Source organism: Crocodylus siamensis, chromosome 1, assembly GCF_052110815.1.
Source record: "Crocodylus siamensis isolate JL-2025a chromosome 1, ASM5211081v1, whole genome shotgun sequence".
NCBI lineage: Eukaryota > Metazoa > Chordata > Crocodylia > Crocodylidae > Crocodylus > Crocodylus siamensis.
Window position 1 is genome coordinate 258,023,645 of NC_143395.1, and position 18,582 is coordinate 258,042,226.

Consider the following 18,582-nt stretch of genomic DNA (forward strand, 5'->3'; position numbering starts at 1 on the left):
CAGGTAATGAGGGTTTGTGTGTCATGTAGTCGGGCACTTTTAAAGCACTCTACTACATCTATGTGCTTCTGTCACGGCTGTAGAGTGCTTTCAGGGGGACAATCACAAAACAAAACATCACTTTTGTCAGCACCCATAATGATCAGGACCCTCTGATGAACAGGACTTGAGCATCAGTCTTTTCCTACAGGTTAGTTTAAGCAGTCTCCCAATCAGCATGCTGCCTTCTGCTAATCCCTTTCAAAGGCATCCATCTGTCCATGCATTGTACAGGCAAGTTAAGCCATTTACCCCTGGTTGCGGAGTCCGCTATGCAGGCAGCACATTTAAACGTTACAAACAGAACTCTTTTGCACCTAGCCCTACAATGGCTTGCCTTTACTGCATAGAGTACCCTTTTCTACTTATGCTGTAGTGAAAAAATATCCCATGCATACAACCATACTCACAGCAGGTATATACAACAATTATTTTATTGATAACAGATCACATATGAACTTTGAGAAAAGAGTGAATATTAAAACATACCCAGCTCTAAAGTCTATTTTCTTTAGTAGAAAAATGTGAGCAACAGATAGAAAAAAAACCTATATACACAGTATATTATATCAATCACACAGTTCATTCATTTGGGATAAGTACTGTGGCACTGTACATGTGGTTCTATAAAACACATGCCATCTAAACAAACTGCTTTGAAAATGTTCCATAATGTTATCAGAATATAACATTTGATTATTGCAAAGAAAAATTCATAATGAACTACTCAAACCTATGCCATTTTCACATTAAAACCATTTACAGGTACCAAGTCATATGGCTGATTTTGCATTATACACGTTGGTATGGCACATAAAATTTGTATTTTCACATGCTTCACTCCCTCAAGACAAAATTAGGATTTGTTTCAGTTCTTACAGCTTATGACCTAGCTGAGGACAGTTTCTTGGTACTGCTCAGTACATGGAAATGTGTGGCCTTGTAATCAATATTTCTCTATAGAACAATGAACAGTACAGTATTCCCATATAGTCCATCTTGCACATTCTGAAAGTGAAATGACACTTAAGCATAGAGTCCAGGATCAAATGCATCTGTTCCAGGATCAAATGCATCTTTCCTAAAAAAAAAAAACACCTTCTTAATAAGCCGTCTTCTTTAACAGTGCTCATTTAAAAATGAACATTAGGTTTTTAGACAACTTCTTACCACAGAGGCTTTAAAAAGGGTGTAATTCCAGTAGTCTGAAACAAGATGTTTGTCCCACTGCATCTGAAGAGATCAGAAGGCAGAACAACACTTAAAAACTTGATATAGCATACTGAAAAATTCAGGTACCATTTAAATGCTGTCGAATTTTACAACATGCCAGGGAGGCAGGTTAAATGTATTTATATCCATTATCAAGGTGGAAAGACACACACAAGACTGCCTAAGACCAAAGTGGCAGACTTGATACTGCTATTCAGGAGTCCCTGGTGCTTGCTCCTGCACCCAGTCTGAGATTAGGCATGGTACCTTTTGTAAAAGGTAACTTTTAAATTTCTGGAATTAAAGTTTATCTGCAGATTTTGCAGGCAAGCAGCTTACTGTACAAATTCCAGGACAATCTCCAAAGTTCAGCAGCCTCCCAACACTTAGTAGAAAGGTAAAGATACATAATTTGCTTTTTTAAGTCTCACTTAGCAACATGACAGTCGAGCTATTCCCACTTTGCTTAGCCAGCTGCAGTACAGTCTGAAACTGGAGGCCTTTCACATCAACAAGGGCCCCATGTTTTAGTAGGATCTCAACTGCTTTCGCATGCCCACCTCTTGCTGCCAGGTGAAGAGCCGTCAACCCTTCTTCATCAGAATCATTTAAGTTTCCTAAGCTGACAAGCTCCTCTACTACTTCAGAGTGTCCATGTTCAGCAGCAAGGTGTAGTGCTGATCTGTTTGCAGGGCCTTTGGCCAGAACATTAGCCTTTTCATCTATCAACAGTCTAGTTGTGGCTAGATGTCCACTGCGGGCTGCTAAATGAAATGCAGTATATCCTTCTGCTGTAACAGCCTCAATTTCTGCACCACGATTGAGAAGCAGCCTGGAAGTGCTGGTATGGCCCGTTTCAGCAGCTACATGGAGAGCAGTTTGCAGAAACGTGTTCTGGATGTTAACATCTGACTGCAGTTCGATAAGAATGCGGGCCACTCTGTAGTGCCCTCTTTGCGCTGCCAGGTGCAGAGGAGTCCTCCCATCCACTGTCTGTGCATTCACATCTGCATCTGAATGTTTTGCCAAAAGCTTGACAATGGAGAGATGACCTTGCCACGCAGCATAGTGCAATGGCAACCAGCCATCCTTTCCCTTGATATCTACATTCACGCCTCTTCTCAAGAGGATACGCACTATGTTTTCTTGGCCATGCTGGCAGGCTATGTGAATGGGGGCTCTTCCTTCAAAATCTACTTCATTCAGCAGGGCATTCTTGTCAAGCAGCATTCTGGTGCTGACGTCATCCCCGTTCTGTGCTGCAAAGTGAAGAGCTGTCCACTGATCCTCATCTTTGGCATTCACATTGATTTTCCTTGCCAGAATAAGCTCCGCAATGCTTCGAACCTTCTTCTCTATAGCCACGTGCAAGGGGGTAGACCCTTTCTTATTGGTGAGATTAGGGTTAGCATTATAAAGGAGCAGCCACTTGACACACTCTTCTTGACCTGCTTCAACAGCCAAGTGCAAGAGGCTGGAGTTTCCATCTAAAACAAGATCAACATCTTGAGGCTGGAGAATCTTCATTAGCTTGCCTGTGTCTCCAGCTAGAATTGCTTCAGCCAATTTTCTCTTTTGAATATCTGTCATGTCGATATCTGGATGGAGAAAGACAGTATAAAAATCCTGTTCGAGCCAAGAACTATATTTACTATACTTAGGTGTTTCAGTTATTAATACAGAGGTGCAATTCTCCCTCCAATTAACACTTATGTTTTAAACCAGTGGTCTCCAAAGTGGGGTGCAAGATGATTCATTGGGGTGCGGGAAGAAAATATTAGAACTTCTATTTATATTTAAATAAATATACATATATTGGGGGTGCGTGCTCAAAAATTTTTTACTGATAGGGGTGCGCGATCAAAAAACTTTGGAGACCACTGCTTTAAACCTCACTTCCCTATAGTATGTGGATGACAGTTTAAAAGTCAGACTTGAAACACGCTGTTCCTGGCCTTTCACTCATGAAAGCAGGAATGGAAGCATGGTGGGATAATAAAATGCAGCCTCTGATCTTCCCCTGATGCTGCAGTGAACATCACCTCATTTAATCCAACACTGAAATACCAATCTCAGTAGCACCAAGTGGAAGTGGGAGGCTACTAACCATTTAATAAAAAAATTAAAAAAACCCAGAAAAAAAAAAAAAAAAGAAACTCAGATTTTCAGAAACTGTGCTTACAGTTGGGTCCTTAAACACCTCAAAAGATTAATTCAAGGTACAGTAATGGGCTACAAGGATGTTTAGTAGGGCTGTGCAAAGCTTCAGTGGCTGATTCAATTAGGTGGAGATTTGGCCCAATTCGGTGGCTGAATCTCCAAATCTGAATTGAATCAGGAAACCCTTTAATCTCTCTGAACAGAATCAGAACCCTCCAATTGATCTGGAGAGATTCAGAAAAATTTGGAGATTCAGACACAGACAGCTTTAAATGTTTTTTCTATATACCTCAAGGTACCAGGTGGCTTGTGAATGCTGAGGTGGATGGAGCATCACAAGTGAGCATGGGGGGGGTGGTCCTCGGCACGCTTGGCAGCAGACCTGGAAGTAGACCAGAAGCACTTCCAATACACTTCCAGGTCCGCCACCAAGCACACGGTGGGGCCCCCCGCGCTCCTGAGGGACACCGCATTTGCCCCAGCATTACAGCATTCACAAGCCATGCCTGGTACCTCACAGTATGCAGAAAAAACGTCTAGGCCAAATCGCCGATTCTTGGAATCGGCATTGAATATTTGGATTTGGCCAAACTGAATCGGGACAGTGATTCGAATCAAATCACATTCCCCCAATTCAGGCCAAATCTGAATCCAAATTGAATACAGCCTGTTTCACACACCCCTAATATTTAGGAGAGTGGAAAAAATTTACTCAATGGCTGGAGATTGACTTGTTTATTTTGCAAAACAAAGGCTAACACAGGAGACAGTTACTAATTTGTAAGGTCAATGTCAGAAATATTGTTCTTTTATTTAAGTTAAAGAACAATGCTGGCACAAGATCTAGATACAAACAATGTGGGCTACAAACTGGTCACAAAACAAACTCAGATTGGAAATTAAGAGAGTAAAGTTTTGGTGTTCTAAATAAAACAGTTGTCAAGGAACTTTAATTGCTTTCAAGACAGAAGGGACAGTACAACAGGACAGAGGCACTGCTGCAGAAATAAATCAAGAATGGTATGTAGAACTGAATTTAATATCATGAGGAAGGGTTGAAATCTCCATCTCCATGAAGATGGGCTTCTGCTGGTCATCTGTAGTGGCCAGGAAGAATTTCTCTTTCCCCACCAAGAATGCATTATTGTTTAGCTTCTGTTTTCACCAGCATTCACATTACCACCACCGCCTTCCTTTGAAGCACTGGACATTGACCGCAGGCAGGGTACAAGAGTGCATCTCCTCATGCAATTAGGATCAAACCAGCTGCCGGGTCTGTGGTCACCAATAAGTTTTTCCTTTGCCAAATCTGATTTGGGAGACTTTTTTTTTTTTTTTGCCTTCTGTAGGAGGCAGCCATGGTCTTTTTCCTAACAAGTTTCCTATCACTGAAGTGGTAAAAGAGTTAGTGGCACCCTTGCTCTTTACCTGCAGCTTGTTGTAGGTTTCTGAAGAAGGGTGCAATAGGAGCTGGAAGGGATGTGGATGTTCTTGTGGAATCTCTCCAACAAAGTTCCTTCCGAATACAGGGAGTGGACTTTCGGGTCTGGGAGGCCTTTCCTGGTGTCACTTGATTTTATTTTCCAATGATAAGTAATAACCCCAAATCTATTAAATTCTATTTAAGTACCCAAATTTAGGCATCTGTTTTAGAAAACTGTCAACTTTGTTTCAAAGTTCCATGCTGCTTTCCAATTTCAGCTTTAGGATTTCCTGAGCATCTAGGTGAATAAAATAACAGTGCTAAGGCTATAACAGAGTTGGTGCAAGGATTTGTGGACTGATTTGTAAAACAGCATTCCCCAACCTTTCTCCATGAATACAGTTGCCAAGGCTCACCATTTCCAGAGTTCTCTCTCTCAAAGGACAAAGACAGGGAACCTCGAGACGAAAAGGCTGAATCCACAGAAGAAATTCCTGAAAGTCTCTTGTCACTGGAAGCAAGTTTGGACTCAGAAGAGCTACGGCTCAGCTCCTCAGGGCCTTCAACTGTCTGCGAAATTCCCAAATCCAGCTGGGACAACAATTCCGAAAGGCTGTAATCCTTAGCCGACACCGGAGCGGATGCTCGTTTTGCTTGGGATACTGTGCGCCTTCCCTTCAAAAAAAAACAAAAAAACAAAACAAAAAAAAAACCACTGACTTTTAGAAATGTTTGGCTCCCCATTTGGGGGTGGGAGAAGGGGGAGGACTGGTAGAATAAAATCCAGATTTAAGCTCTATGCTTAAATAAAAAAACAAGATTGTACCCAGAAGAGGACAGATACAGGATGCAGTACGTGTAGGAAGCGCTCAATTCAGTTGCTTCCTCCCTTCCTGTCACTTCTAATATCAGACCTTTCCCGCTTCAGGGAGTTCACTCTCATGACCTGGACTTCCTCAGCACCTACTGTGTTTTGGTGCTGTAACCACCTGTTCTCTGTCCTGCATGACACAGACTGCAGGAAAGGCCAACATGGAGAAGATACCCACTGAGAGTTTCTTTCCTAATCTGGCTTTCTAACATCTTTCTGAAGCAATTCTAGTATTCGCTTCTCCCCCATTCCAGCTCCATCACATCATATCACAGAGTTTTTAGCTTTCACTGCAGTGCATAATTTTGCCCCTCCCAAAGCAACCCACCCTGCCTTGCTTCTAATCACAGAAACACCTAACTCCAAAACCCCGTGGCTGTTATCTCCCCATAGCAATCGTTTGAAAATAAGGTTGAAATACACTCACTGAAAAACACTTTTGCCTGAAAGACGGTGCTGAGACAACAGCTTGGAAGAGTGATTAGTAATTATAACAGGGTATGTAAATCAAGAGATCCTTGTACATAAAAATCTGCATGAAAGGGAAAAGTAAATTACCTCAGAACATAGTTCTTGGGAACGCTTGGTGTCCAGGTCCTGGGTTACAGTTTCCTTTGTTTCATCTTCTGGTTTTTCATACAAGTCCTCTGTTTCTGAAGTGATTTCTTTAAAGATGCAAAAAAGCCTTTTAATAGCAGTTTGAGATTAACATAACATCATAAGAGCAGCAGCAGAGATAAGGTTTTATTCTACCCAAAGAACACATATCCTGAGATCTTTTCTATGTTGTCTGCTATCAGATATTCTGTCCCCTCCTGTGTAGATGTGAGAGCACAACTAAGCCTTCATAGACACCAAATCATGTATCTGTCTGAATGCCAATGACCAACTATGGACACCCTTTTGCAAGAAAATGAAATAGGTAAAACAAGATGCTGGACACCAAGCCAACAAGATGCATAATGGTAACAAGTTTGTCACTACTGCTTGATCAGATTTAAGTACGACTAAGAGGTGGAATACTCCTTGGCTTCAGTTAACCAATCCCCTATAGTACAGGTAGGTGTAGGTGTGTGGAGGGGTGGGGAAAGGAAGAAAATTAATTCACTCATTCAAGCAATTAGCATTAAACAATCTGAGGACAATTATGATATTCTCTTGTGCATCTACTATTTGGAGCACTTTCAAATTTTGTTTGGGAAAAGCTGAAGCCTTCCCGGGGCTTGTCCGAGGCCTCCACCCAGACAGAGCCCTCGGGGGGGCTGCCGTCCTCCAACCCCCTGGCCTGCGGGAACTGCCTGGCAAGGTCTGGGGGGGCAGGGACTGGGGACTCCTGCACCTGTCCTGTAGGTATCCGCCTTAGGACCCTGGAGGAGCGGGTGCAGGAGCTCCTGGAGGAGGTTAGCAGGCTGAGGGGAATCCGTGAGGCAGAGGAGGAAATTGATAGGTATTTTCTTTCTCTGCAGGGTGATACAACAGAGGAGAGGGCAGACCGGGATGAGCCCTCCACCGCTGAGTGGCAGACAGTCTCCCGCGCCAGAGCTATTAACCATGTTGCGGCACCAGTTCCTCCTGTCCATCTGGAGAACAGATATGAGGTCCTGGCAGCCCTGGAGGAGGAGGGAGCAGTGGAAGATTCCAGGGAGGAGACTTTGTGCACACAATGTCCTGTGCGGGCGGCGGGAGTCAAGAGGCCTAAGAGGAGGAAGCGTCGCGTCATCGTGATTGGTGACTCCATCCTGAGAGGTACGGAGGGCCCCATCTGTCGCCAGGATCCCTCAGCACGTGAGGTATACTGCCTGCCCGGAGCGAAGATTCAGGATGTGAAGGGGATGCTCCAGTCCATCATCCAGCCCTCCGATTATTACCCCATGGTCCTTGTCCATGTGGGTACTAACGATGCGGCCAGGAGAGCCCCTGATCGCCTGATGGAGGACTACCATGCTCTGGGAGGCGTGCTGAGGGAGATGGGCGCACAGGCGGTCTTCTCTTCCATCCTGCCAGTGAGCGGACGCGGCAGACGTCACGAGATGTGCATTGCGGAGACCAACTGGAGGCTACAGGAATGGTGCTTCGAGGCGGGCTTTGGCTTCCTCAGCCATGACCGGCACATCGTGATGAGAGACATGCTGGGATGGGATGGGCTCCACCTTTCCCCTAAAGGTAAGCGTGTGTTCTCTTCCAGGTTGGTGAACCTCCTTCGGCGGGCTTTAAACTAGGCTCGTCGGGGGAGGGGGAAGATGAGGGCGGAGGAGACGATGAGATACCAGGCCCAGCAACAGCCAGCGAGCCCAGACCAATGGTCAAAACGGAGAAACAGGTAAGCGATAGGGGACGGGGCATTGCTGTGACTAGGGGGTCAGTGGGCACAACCGCTGAAGGCCTCAAATGCCTCTACACGAATGCTCGAAGTATGGGGAAGAAGCAGGAGGAACTCGCCCTCCTCCTAGCTGTCACCAGCCCTGACATAGTAGGGATCACAGAAACGTGGTGGGACTCATCGCATGACTGGGCGGTGAGTGTCAAGGGCTATAGGCTATACAGGAAGGACAGGATAGGAAGGAAAGGTGGAGGAGTAGCACTCTACATCAAGGAGGAATATACTTCCTCGTTAATTAGCATGGGGGTAGAGGGGGGGCACTCTGAGGTGCTCTGGGTTAGAGTAAAAGGCAGTCCAGGGGAGAGAGACTTAACGGTGGGAGTCTATTATAGACCTCCCAACCAGGGAGAAGAGCTCGACCTGGAATTCTTAGGTCAGCTTACAGAGGCAGTGAGGGCTAAGGATGTGGTCATCATGGGGGACCTAAACTTCCCAGACATCTGCTGGGAGGAGCAGTCAGCCAAGTCTGATCGCTCACGTCGGTTCTTAGCCAGACTGCAGGACCTCCATCTAACCCAGGAGGTGCACAGTCCCACCAGGGGAGACGCCTTGTTGGACCTAGTGCTGGCCACGGGTGATGACCTGGTGAGGGGGCTGCGGGTGATGGGCCACCTGGGAGACAGTGATCATCGCTTGCTGGAATTCACCATCCAGCGTAAGGTGGCAAAGGGCTGCAGCAAGGCAACAGCCCTAGACTTTAGGAGGGCTGACTTCAACAAGCTAAGGAGGATAGTTGGGGAAGCGCTGAGGACCCAGAGGGGAAGGGAATCAGATGTCGAAGGTGAGTGGTTGCTCCTTAAGGAGACGATCCTCCATGCCCAAAGGGAGGTAATCCCAACAAGGGTCAAAGGGAGCAGGAGGGCACATAAACCCCCATGGCTCACTAAGAGCATCCGGGAATGTCTCCTTGCTAAAAGGGAGGCATATACCCAATGGAGAGATGGGGTCATCGCCAAGAAGGACTATGTTATAGTCGCCCGAGGATGTAGGGGGGCAGTCAGGAGGGCCAAGGCAGAGTTGGAGATAGGACTAGCTTCCCGGATTAAGGACAATAAGAAGTCCTTCTTCAAATACATAGGGGGTAAAAAGAGGGTCCCGGGTAATGTGGGGCCCCTGCAGGACACGATGGGCAACTTAGTCATCACACCAGATGACAAAGCTAACATATTTAACGATTTCTTTGCCTCTGTCTTCCTAAGTAGGGACCAGTTCAGCCACCTCCCTGCTGGGCCCCCCTCGGGCCCCGAGAGAGACACGCCTGGGCCAAGGGTTAGCGAGGAGTTAGTTAGGGTACTTCTGGAGAAGCTGGACGTGTTCAAGTCCGCTGGTCCGGACGATCTTCACCCTAGGGTTCTACAGGAACTGGCTGAGGTCATTGCGGGACCCCTGGCACGGCTCTATGAGCATTCGTGGTGCTCTGGCGAGGTGCCGGAGGACTGGAAGAGGGCCAATGTGGTCCCTATCTTCAAAAAGGGAAAAAAAGAGGACCCGGGAAATTACAGGCCAGTTAGTCTGACCTCAATCCCGGGTAAGCTCTTTGAAAAAATTATCCTGGCACACATCCAGGAGGGCCTTGCGGGGGAATGCATGCTCAGGGGCAACCAACATGGGTTCATCAGTGGCAGGTCTTGTCAGACCAACCTGGTGGCCTTTTACGATCAGGTCACCAAATCATTAGACGCAGGGGTTGCTGTGGATGTAGTCTTTTTGGACTTCCGGAAGGCTTTCGACACTGTCTCTCACCCTGTCCTCATCAAAAAGCTGAGAGACTGTGGTGTCGATGCCCACACGGTCAAATGGGTCGCCAACTGGTTGGAGGGCCGCACCCAGAGGGTGGTAGTGGATGGGTTCTTCTCGACCTGGAAGGATGTGGGCAGTGGGGTTCCGCAGGGCTCGGTCCTCGGGCCTGCACTGTTCAACATCTTCATCAGTGACTTGGATGAGGGGGTAGAAAGCACCCTGTTCAAGTTTGCTGATGACACTAAGATGTGGGGGGATGTGGGTGCACTAGAAGGATGCAATAGGCTACAAGCTGACCTTGACAGGTTGCAACGGTGGGCGGATGAGAATAGGATGGGGTTTAACACTGATAAGTGCAAGGTGTTGCACATGGGGAGGAAGAACCGGCACCACACTTACAGGTTGGGGAACTCTCCTCTTGCCAGCACGGAGGCGGAAAAGGATCTTGGAGTCGTCATTGACTCCACGATGAACATGGGCCGGCAGTGTGGGGAGGCAGTCAAGAAGGCCAATCGTACCCTATCATGCATCCACAGATGCATCTCGAGCAGGTCCAGGGAGGTGATCCTCCCCCTCTATGCGGCACTGGTCAGGCCGCAGCTGGAGTACTGCGTCCAGTTCTGGGCGCCACACTTCAAGAGGGACGTGGACGATATGGAAAGAGTTCAGAGGAGGGCCACTCGTATGATCAGGGGTCAGCAGGGCAGGCCTTATGAGGATAGGCTACGGGACCTGAACCTGTTTAGCCTCCACAAGAGAAGGCTAAGGGGGGACCTTGTGGCCTGCTACAAACTGGTCAGGGGGGATCAGCAGGTATTGGGGGAGTCCCTGTTCCCCCGTGCACTGCCAGGAGTGACCAGGAATAACGGTCACAAACTGGCGGAGGGTAAGTTTAGATTAGATATTAGGAGGCGCTACTTCACAGTCAGGGTGGCTAGGGCCTGGAACCAGCTTCCAGGGGAAGTGGTGCAGGCTCCTAGCCTGGGGATTTTTAAAAGGAAGTTAGATGAGCACCTTGCCGGGGTCATCTGACCCCGGTGCTCTTTCCTGCTAAGGCAGGGGGTCGGACTAGATGATCTACCTAGGTCCCTTCCGACTCTAGCTACTATGAAACTATGAAACTATGAAACTATCAGGGTTGTGTCATTACTGCCAGAAAGAATGAAAGATGAATCGGTTGTATTAAAAAAACCCAATCTCTTTGTTGAACAGCAGCAAATCAACAGGAAAGCAGAGTGTCCAACACTCCCCGACACCATGCCAAATCCTGCCTTGGCCAGGATGTTTTTCGAAAGTGAACCTACTTGCACTCCTCCTAGACAACGCATCTGGGGATTAGCCAGTTCAGTACAGCTCTGACTTCTAAAATGTTTACATGACATTTTATCATGGTCAGACCTGCCTCCATATAATCCCTTCCTCCACATGTGAATATTGCCTGTATAGCTTCTTTACTACACAACATACTATTTTCTCACTATTGCCTGTGGGATTTAACCCAGGTATTAATATAGTCCTGAGCAATGAAGTGACTCACAAGAGAAATGGGCAGCTAGATTACCAGAAAAATCTTACCTTGAAATGTTGGCCGCTTACTAGGATCATCTTGCCAACACTTTTGCATCAGTCTAATCAAGTTATTACATGAGCGAGGTCTGGATTTGGAAACAGTAGGTAGTTCTGGGCGGTGGCCTTGAACTACTTTGACCATAATATGCAAGATGTTGTTTTCTTCTGCAGATTAAAAGGATATAAATGGACACATCTTAATAAAATGACAGTATTAAAATTTTAATTTCTTTAGCACAAGTTCAATTTATTCACTGGAAATTTGGCTTTCATTTGGCTTGCTGTTGTAAGTTCTAGAAAAAAATGTTTTGACCTTGGGGTAGTGAACCAGTGGAGTGGGTTGCCTACAGAAGCGGGAGAATTTCCATCATTAGAAGATTTTAAGAACAAGCTAGATCTGCCAGGAATGGCTTAGGTATAGTTGATCTTGTGTTACAGCCAAGGGATGGATTAGAGGATTAGAGGTGTTTACTTGCAGCCCTATTTTCTATGATTCTTCAGGTCTGAAACATATTTCTAAGACAGTATGAAAAATGTATATTTTAACTTCAGGAATGACACACAAAATACCCAGCGACATTAGTTGTTTTTTTTTTAACACCAGTTAAATGTCAGTGGATAAGGGCACCTTACAAAACTTGAGTTAGAGAGAAATACAGTTCTGGGTTACTGTTGCTGGGACTCTTATCTCTCTCTCACACTGGGTGTATAGCACTGGATGTATAGCATGCATTAATGCACTACTGCTACTGCACATTAAGTTTAATACCTCTAATATGAGGTACTAACTAAATGCGCAGTAACCAGCGCTACTGTACAGTAGGAAAGGTGCATGGTCTTTTTGTAAAGATTAATGCACAGTAGAATAATTCTACTGCATATTAGTGTGGCTTTTGCCCTGACACACTAAGGCACAATAGAACTAGTCTACTGCGCATTAGGCATCTCATGTAGACATGCCCACTGTCTACATAAAATTTTTATATAAAGCGAAAGCAGCACTAGAGAATAGCCATAGAACAACAAACTCGAGAACTGTGGTAACAAAGGGGGACAGGATCTAGCACTTGATAAAAAATAGATGGTTGGTGGAGCGTCAATTATACAGGATGATTTTTTTAGACATTTGAGGGGACAGCCATGAGTAAGCTGATCTTATTTATAAATGTAGTACATTCATCATGTGCTAGATACCAGACAACTTTTTAAAAACAGACCTGCATCCAGGGTCTACAACTGCAGAGAGGCTTTTTAGTATACAGTTTCTGTAGACACAGTTTGACAGGTGACTCTGCAGTTTGCCATTTTTTAGGGGCTACCAGAGGATGCATTTTGAATTCTCACCGAGCTACGCAATGACTTTAGACAGGCACGGAAAACTTGCATCAATACCAAATCCTCCGTAGATTGAGGATAGTTAATGGTCTTATGGTTACATTTCCAAAATATGCAAAGATGTAGGACTACTTTCAAAGCATGACTGAAATATATGAAGTCCAAACCATAATAAAGGGATCAGCAGCACACATGCTCTAGAAACTGAGAAGGCAGAAGTTGCCCGAGACAATCATGTTTGAGTATGGGTTATGAACCTGGCAATGGGTTTAAGAATTATGTTTTTTGTTGCACACATCCAAAATCTGAACCTTCTGAATAAAACCACATTGGCTTACCTGCAAAAGGCTTCTTTTGTGTAAGAACTCCCCAAACCACGATGGAAAAACTGTCAAAAAACAACACGTGCATCTTTATATAAGATTAAAAGAAAACACCTCCCACCCAAAAAATATCAATCAAAACTATTGAAAATAACCCAAGATGCAAATCATTGAAGTAGAGTACACGTAATAGGTAAATGACTATATATAATGAGATGGTTTGGGGCCTAGCCTATGGATACATGTTTTAATAGCAGTTAACGTGAAAAACACAGGTTTTACAGGAAGGTATTTAACTGTTCATACAGAATGTTAGAATTGTTTTCACTGAAAACTCAGTCACTAACTCAGTGCACTAGGGAATTATTGGACAAATTTTGTAAAATTCAAAAACCAAAAACTAAAGCCAGCCCACAGTTTAGTCTCGTTTGTTTAGAACTTAATTTTCCTAATAAAAGTAAACAGAAGCTGGTACTAAAGGATGAAATCCAGGCACCAGTGGAGTCAGTGGCAAAATGCTCACTCACTTGTAATAAGCTCAAGATATGGCTTTGACTGAGTCTAAAAAGCATATAGAAAGGTACTCCTAGGCTCGTTCCTTTAAAAACAAATAAATAAATGCAATTAAAGAAACCTGTTAAATCACAGGTTCTAAAGGGGTTTCCACAATACTGAAAACACAGGATCTAACACCTTTATTATTTTAGGTTCTTGTCTTGACTTATAATGATACACATTCATGTAAAATGTGCAATTTGTTAACAATACTACTCAAAAGAAAAAGAATCTTAAAAACAAGTAAAGTACCAAAGCTTCAATTCTGCATAGGCTTCACTTGAATTGGAGCACATTCATAAGCCTGTCTGTGTCAAAGCCTGGACCACTCTCCCCCCTTCCCCCCCCCGCAATTCTCTTTGAAATTGAACAAGACACCAAAGAGCTCAGCTCTACCATTCTGTATCCTTTAAACAAGCTTTCAGATCTATGCCCAGATGACTGACCTGTACACATCGTGTTTTGTGTCAAAGCATCGGTTCTTCTCCTTTATACGCTCTGGAGGCAGATATGCTATAGTGCCACATAAACCATCTACGCTGAGATCATGGGAATGTGAGAGGCCATTGCATTTTGCTAGTCCAAAATCAGAAATCTGCAGGGAATAGAACACAAACATGCCCAACAATAAGATTCCAGATTATTTTACCTAAAAAAGGCTAATGCCTCCTCCCCTCTCAACTACAGTATGAGTTTTCTTGTCACAGCCTTTAAATTAAAGCAAATTGCCATTTGGAAATACTTTGCTACTAAAACCTGTAAAAACAATGATACAGCAGAGTTATATTTATTCTTTTCTAGATAGGCTATTAGTAAAGTTAGTAGTTGCTTCATGAAGATTAAATGAATCTTATTAACTCAAAAAAGAGACGCTTTATTTTTAGTTAGATCATACAATTAGCATGTATTTATGACATGTTGGGACAATTTCACATGATTAGCCACATCTGGACAATGCAGTCTGCATATTAGTGCTATGGTCACTCTTTTCCTCTTCAAGTAGGAAACAACTGGAAAGTGTTCTGCATGCTTCAGAGTCCTGTTTCTCAGCTTGGAGCAAGCCAAGTCACAAAACCTGTGCAGAGAATGCAGAACCCACCCCCCTACAAAACCTCTCCGCCTTATCACATGGTACAAATTTCAGTAACCACGTATCTATGGGTCAGACATTAACAGCATCTGGAGACAGGCAAGAAACATTAAAAATAGCAGGGAACCCTTTTTGGCAGCCAATGCATACAGCAAGTTGGTGCAGCAACGCAGTGAATCCGGCTGAAAGGAACAAAAACAAGTGATGGCAAGTTCTCTTTTAAAAGGAAACGCCTCCAGTTTAATCTGAAGTGTCAAACAAATATGCATTCATTTGCCCTCTAAAGCACAGCACAGTCAGAAAGCAAACAGAGAGAGAAAGCATGTTTCTTGTGGTACTTTAATATTTTCCCAGCTGTTCTAGAAAGCTCAAAAATGTAGGTCCCCCACTGCTTTTAGGTAGACACACCACAAGGTGAACCCCACACCCTCTCCAAGCGTCATTCTGATCCCCTTCCTTGACCAAATCTGTGGCTCTGCTTTCTGATCCCTGCTCAAATGCTGTGATCCCTGTTCCCTCCCTGATCTGCCGCATGCCACATACATGCAGCCTGTGTCACTTGTGGCACACGTGCCATGGGTTGACCACCTCTGTTCTAAAATATAATGTAGTACATTCATCATGTGCTAGATACCAGGACAGGGAACAGGATAAGATTTTTCAAGAGACCCTAAATGATTTTCATTGGTGCTTTGGAAATATTTTGTCCACCTACACAACATTCCCCTTCACGCAAAAGGCACCACATCTTCTGGTGACTCTTTCATCTAGCACCTTCTGTTCTTTGTAGCATCTCCCTTGGAAAAAGTTTCAGGTGTACCTCAAATCAATAGGTCATATTATATTTATAAAAATTCTTTGAGATTCTGACTTTACAGCAGGTTTTATGGTTTCTCCCCAGTAAAAGTCTCAGAAGTCTAACAAAGTCTTTTAGATTCTAAACAGAAATTTCCCTCTAGACACAAGGAATCAGACACTCTCACTCCAAAACTGTCTGGAAACATCGTTGCTAGAGCGAACAACTGCCATCATAATCCACCATAAGATCTAGCACAGCAGTGGAGTGTTCCAGGAAGGAGGGAAGAGATGTAGACCAGCAGGCACATACTTGTCAGGGTCTGATTTTCAAAAGGTGCTAGGCACCTGCAGCACCCCGAATTGCAGGATTCAGGGATGCTCAGTGCTTCTGTGCATGCTTGCAAAATAAATACACCCTTCAATTCTTCTTTAAAGCAATCCAGCTATCGCAAGTCTGAACAGAATACCCTTGGCAGAGCTCTGGTACTGGGTGACATATTGAAAAGTAGTTAACTGTTCATGTCTGAAGTGAGCTGTATTGCAGATGAGCATTTTAAAGCTGTAAAGCAGAGGTGTAAAACTCATCCAGCCCCATTGGCTGGATCAGCCCCACAGACCGGCCTCATGCACCAGAACCAGCATGCAAGGTCGGGCTGGTGCAGGCACTTCATGCAGTGCATGCCCTGGAAAAGCCCCACATCATATATGGTGCATGCCAACTCCCATTCAGGGCTTGGGGATGGAGCTGGCATGGGGTACATGTTGCATGCAGCACCCATCCTGGACTGGCCTTATGCACTGGGTCCAGCATGCAGGGCTGGTCTGTGAGCCCAATCTGGTCCAGCCCCGAGGCCAGCAGCGTGTTCCCTGGACCAGCCCCCTGTGCCGAGTGCATCACCCAGAGTGCCAGGTCTAATTCAGTGCACTGCATAGTATGCCCCAGACTGGCTCCATGAACATTTTGCAGTGCAGGGGACCAGAGCCAGTGCATGCCCCCTGTAGCATTTAGGGGTGGTCCAAAACTGGCAAGCCAGATTGTAAAGCTACACAGACCAGATATGGGCCATAACTTTGACACCCCTGCTGTAAAAGTAATGAACTGGCTAAACAAGTGCAAGACTTTGAATCATTTAGTTTTAGTTCAGTTGGAGGGGAAAATACAAACAGCACTCATGCATGAACTTTGGTGCTCAGAAGGGGAGCTTGCTAAAAAAGGGCAAGCTTCACCCTTTCTGTACAGATCCTTGGGACAGCCAAGGCAGAGGGAGCGACTCAAAAATCTACAAGCAAGATTAAAGGTTACTCTTTGAACTTACAAAAGCAAAGAAACAACCAACACTGGAACAGGACAGTGCACTCTGGTGCATGTGTTGTAAATACATACACTGGCATACCTTACAGAGACAATACAAAGGGATCACATTTGTGTGGACTAAGAAGAGAATTTAACTGCAAAGTTGCCTGGTGTGTGCCAACGTATCACATATGGCACTGAAAATTAAGGTACTGTACCTACGCGGCATATTCTGGAGTGAGCTTTTTTCAGGTTCAAATCAGACCTTCGAAGTAAATCAGACTACTGAGCTTAATAGGAGTCATACAAGTGGGAAAATGTAGCCCTTTAAAGCTTTTTGACTTTCATTAACTGTTTCCACACACATTTTGTAATCTATCTTTTGTTTTGTACACACTGAGGCAAGTTTGCATGTGTTCTTAGAAAGGATCTCTTCTAAATAACAAAAGCACAGAGACATCTGAAGACTCTCAAAAGTATTTGCAGATTGCACCATTGTTAGAGTAATTCTTATTCCTCCTAAGTTATTTCACCAGGCTTTCATCTCCAAGTGATTCATAAGAAGTCCATAATATAAAGCACAGGTAAAATGTAGCTACAACTGAGGCAGAGAGGATAGATTCCTGCATAGTGGGAGATGATGATGGGGGGGGGGGGGGGGAGAGAACGTGGCCCAGTTCCTGTATGGAGGCCCAGGATTCTTCTTATTTAGATGGCTAATAACATCTTGGCTTTTAAATTTCATGCCAGAAGAGCTATATGAACCATTATGCATGCAGTATTTATAAAACGTTGTTTTGCACCAATATTACAACAGCGTTTACTCCTGAAGTTGAGAGCATCACATTATTTCTTTCCACTCAGGTTTCGATTTCTTCACAGGCCTTAGACACAACATTTCTTTGATGCTTCATCTTGCAGATACTTCCATGCCAATGACCAGTACATAGTGAGCTCATTTGTAGCTTTCAGCATCTCAGTTTGGTCGAGCACAACCTCAAAATCTACTGTCATATGGACATGCCAAAGACAGCAGTCCCCAAGCAAAAGCAAGATGCATGGCATATTCATTTTCATCTACTCATTACATTTGCACATAAAGCTCATTTTGCTCCCAGCTACTTCAGACTCCGGCACTAAGTCTGCAAAGTAACAATCAGCTTTAACTGTGTTTCTCTACAGCATATGCTACACAAAGCACGCTGGGGAGTGAGAGCACAAAACGCTCTCCAACTGAACTTGTGCATTATTTTTCTGTGAACAATACTGAAGGGCATCCAGGCACCAGTTAGGTTCACTGCATCAATCAGGCACAGGGTGCATAAGAAGTTTGTTTTTTTAGTTATATAATACAAGCAGACAAGATTAATTATTAATTTGTGCTGGCATGTTTGGTGATTCTGTCATTGGCAGATGTCGTCACATACCTGGGCAGGTGGAACACTGTCATGTTGTTCTTTGTTGACTCTTTGGAAATGAAAAGGTATTTTTAAAAACCCTGTACTGTATTGTATGGGTGTGGTGAGCTGCAGTTTGGAGGTAAAAAAACTCTAAAGTTCATCCTTTTGAATTTCTAGGGTAGCGTCATATTTGACGGGGTTGAAGCAAACTGCTGCATCAACTAGTATAATCTGAAAGTGTTAAAAATTGCTGGTTTAGCCTTTGAGGACACAAGATGGGAAATTTCTTGGGGAAATGAAACAAAACCTTCATTCAAAAATGGTATTAGACCTTCCTTTTAGGTTTTTCCTTCATATTCCTTCTAAAGACTAGTAGCATCATCATTTTAAACA

The 18,582-nt window shown here is 44.4% G+C and overlaps 1 protein-coding gene across 6 annotated transcripts in view; it reads right to left on the bottom strand.

Annotated features, from left to right (window-relative positions):
* Positions 1 to 438: 438 nt before the first annotated feature.
* Positions 439 to 18,582, bottom strand: part of RIPK4 (receptor interacting serine/threonine kinase 4) — a 67,885-nt gene continuing 49,741 nt past the window's right edge. For 2 of the 6 annotated variants that reach the window (XM_090061176.1, XM_090061184.1), the window contains exons 3-8: positions 14,054 to 14,202; positions 13,068 to 13,117; positions 11,401 to 11,559; positions 6,264 to 6,370; positions 5,251 to 5,509; positions 440 to 2,849 (exon numbers count right to left, since the gene is read on the bottom strand). In XM_090061176.1, the coding sequence (XP_089917302.1) occupies positions 1,672 to 2,849; positions 5,251 to 5,509; positions 6,264 to 6,370; positions 11,401 to 11,559; positions 13,068 to 13,117; positions 14,054 to 14,202 (1,902 nt within the window). In that variant the 3' untranslated portion in view covers positions 440 to 1,671. Of the gene's footprint in view, positions 2,850 to 5,250; positions 5,510 to 6,263; positions 6,371 to 11,400; positions 11,560 to 13,067; positions 13,118 to 14,053; positions 14,203 to 18,582 lie in introns of all 6 variants that reach the window. The other 4 variants (XM_090061168.1, XR_016443975.1, XM_090061157.1 and 1 more) reach the window with 4 other exon arrangements.